This window comes from Alnus glutinosa, chromosome 10, assembly GCF_958979055.1.
Source record: "Alnus glutinosa chromosome 10, dhAlnGlut1.1, whole genome shotgun sequence".
Classification (NCBI taxonomy): domain Eukaryota; kingdom Viridiplantae; phylum Streptophyta; class Magnoliopsida; order Fagales; family Betulaceae; genus Alnus; species Alnus glutinosa.
This window is the reverse complement of record NC_084895.1, coordinates 20252629-20255699: the sequence shown is the minus strand read 5'-3', so window position 1 is coordinate 20255699 and position 3071 is coordinate 20252629. Positions and strand designations below refer to the sequence as shown.

The 3071-nt window shown below is 34.1% G+C and overlaps 1 protein-coding gene across 1 annotated transcript; it reads right to left on the bottom strand.

Moving 5' to 3' along the window:
• Nucleotides 1–257: 257 nt before the first annotated feature.
• LOC133879355 (UPF0481 protein At3g47200-like) lies at nucleotides 258–2690 on the bottom strand. The gene is made up of 2 exons (XM_062317895.1): nucleotides 2463–2690; nucleotides 258–1808 (listed from the first exon to the last, which is right to left on the bottom strand). The coding sequence occupies exons 1-2, from the start codon at nucleotides 2500–2502 to the stop codon at nucleotides 430–432; spliced, it is 1419 nt and encodes a 472-aa protein (XP_062173879.1). The 5' UTR covers nucleotides 2503–2690; the 3' UTR covers nucleotides 258–429.
• Between the last annotated feature and the right edge of the window lie 381 nt (nucleotides 2691–3071).

Here is a 3071-nt window from a genome sequence, read left to right as displayed (position 1 = left end):
ATAAATATTTAATAGGAAAAATGTCAATTTAATGAAATTTAGGGCTATCTCGCTTGGGAAAATGTTAAGCTCTTAAGAAATAATTCATGAATGAGAGGTAAATTGAGGAAACAAAGTTAGAAATCAAGACCTTTTCTTTGATTCCAATGTCACCACTTATTTCAAAACTTAAAAATTATAAAGTTAATAATTTAACTAATAATATAACGGACGTACAATACAATTAAGAACATGACATTAGGATATCTCATAGGATATAATGCTTATAACGGAGAATAGATTCTAATTTCTGAAATACAGGACTCCATCAGGACGTACATAGTACTAATAATAGAACATATCACAAGCTAAAAATAATTACAAAGTTGAGATGCAATCCAATCCATTAGAGCTAAAAGCAAAGCACTCCAACGTACAAACACAAATGCTTCAATGCTTCATGACAAAAGGCCTAAGGAAGTTCCCGAAAGTAAAACCCAAGACAAGAATTCCAGCAATAGTTGCAGTACCTCTCCAAAAATCGCGAAAATATACACTTGTTAGGGATGCCACAAGACGGTTCCAAGAGTTATCACAGTGCTCATTAAGCCTTTTATAAAGATCGTGGTAATATGATTCACGTTCAACAATTTGATGGCCAAGTGTGTTGATCAGAGTAGTCACTGCTTTGCTGCTGCCGCGCCTGTTTACAATCACCTTTTTATCAACTAGCAAACACACATCTTCTTTAGTGGTGATAAGACAATCCCACAACAAAACATAATTGCAGATGTATGTGTCAGATGGATAATGACACTGCTCCAAGGCCATGAGGTTTCGGAAAAGAGGTTCCGTTTGGTCGTCTATGACAAGTTGTGGGACTTTCAAAAAACACTGCACATTCTTAAAGCAACGAAAGGATTTCAAGCATGGTAAGCAAGAGAAGAGCCATGAGAGATTGAAGCATGGATAGCTTTCTAAGCACTCAGCCTTAGAGAATTTTATGTCAAGCATGGATTTCTTATTCAAATCTATGTCAACTAATGGTTGGAACTGCAATCCTGCCTCGTCAAGCTTTGTGGATGTATATCTTAGATGTTCTATATGTTCTTCTTTATCAGGTTTTGAGTACTCCGTAGGACAGTAAAACATTCTCTGCAAATCAGTGAAATGTTTTACTTTCTTGTCCATGGATATTCGGTGCTTACCGGAGAAGAAGAACTTACAGGCAAGCTCGAGAAAGGGAGTAATTATAACTTGTTCTCCATTGCAGGCAAACTCATATAACTTTTTGAGAAACTTAAATGGAAGCTGATTCTCCAGTAATATCAAGTCCTGCTTTATGTGAGATTCTAGCCACGCATTACTTAATATATAATCATGTTTTTTGCCTTCATAATTTCTGAGGAAGAGCTCAATGATAAATATAGCGTCTAATAGAATTATTTCCACAAACATTTTTCTGTTCAGCTTTGTAAAGGTCTCTGAATAGTAATGGCGGATTTTTTCTTCTTCTTTTTCAATGATGCTTCCAAGTTCCTTCTGGCTCTTCCCAGTCCGCAAGTAGAATTCCTTAAAATATATATGTTTTTGCTTTTGCATGCCGCTCAATTCTTTTAGATCATGATGAAATGGGCCGATTGAAACTAACTTAGGAGTGAAGGCTGCTTCATTTACCTTACGAAGTTTGTTGGGAACCTTGTAGATGCAGCACTCAGGCCACTGTGCAGGTTCATCGATTAGTGGTATGTCAATGACTAACTCCTCGCATTTTGGTTCTTTTCCAGTGGATTCACCGGTTATGGAGCAGGCCATGCTTTCCATCACAACTAAAACACAATCACAATAAAATTGTATTACTTATCTAAGTTTTCACACAAACACACTGTAGCAAGCATTAAATCACTACTTCTCCAAAAAATTTAAGCTAATAGAAAATAATTATTTGTTGAAGACATGGTGTCCTTGTCTCTTAGACTAGTTCTAGTTTTTACTGGAGAGTTGTAATGTTGCGTTCTTGCTTTTAATAGATTTGATTCATCCAAGAAAAAAACAAAATGGTTAATTTAACTTTTATTTTAACACTTCCTCTCACGAGTGGACTCAAACTCCCCCTTAATTAGCAATGTTCAACATGTAAAATATTTAATTGGAATGTGACATTAATGACGTAGACAAAGTTCAAACTGAAGATCTTTACTCTAATACCATGTTAAATTCTCACTTACTCTCAAAAACTTAAGCTAATAAAAAGTAATTTGTTCAATTATTTAATTTGTACTCTAACAAACTCCCATGTCCTTAAATTTTGGCATGTTATATCTCCATATCTAAGTTTTCATTTCTCTGTTTTAAGTCATCAATTGGACATGAGTTTAGAAATCCAGTACTGTATGAATAAAATCAAGTACTCTATCATTAAAGAAATTTTTCACACATCTTATCAGAAAGTAGATATATAGTAAAGTGAAAGAGAAAGGAACCTGGATAATCCGCTAGCAATTGCAAGTTATCTTTATCCATATATATATATATATATATATATGTATTGCTTGAGAGCTCCGGAATTCCTCCTCTTCAGTTCCAAAACTCAGGATTTCTCTGGCTTCAATTTCTCACTCATAATATGTCCTCTCTTCTTCCACTTGCACCCATGTGTATATACATATAGTTCTTTCCTGGCCAGTCAATGCCAAGTCGTCTCACACAAAGCACGTGCATCATGCTCTCGCAGCCTCGCAAAACGAATGGTTCAAAATATCCCTTCTCAGCTAACGCTCAAACTCCTCAACATTATTACACGTACATGAGCTCAGCAGATCGAAATGTCAATAGGGTTATCAAGCTTAAACCAACTTCTGTTTGTTACCCTTTTTTTTTCTTTTTTCTTTTTTTTTTTTTTTGGCAAAACAAAAACATGCATTAACACAAATACTCTTAAAAAAAAAAAAAAAGAAAGACAAAAAATATTTTTTATTTTTATGTCACATCAAAACATATTTTTAAATAAAAACAAAAAATACTCTCCACGGTATATTTCTATATATTGTAAAAACAAAAATGCTATTTTAAATATGTCACGTCAACTTAAA

Coding starts and splice junctions, on each gene's coding strand:
- LOC133879355 (XM_062317895.1), bottom strand. CDS start 2,502: ATGGATAAAGATAACTTGCAATTGCTAGCGGATTATCCAG. Junction 1,809..2,462: donor ATTGCTAGCGGATTATCCAG/GTTCCTTTCTCT, acceptor ATTGTGTTTTAG/TTGTGATGGAAAGCATGGCC.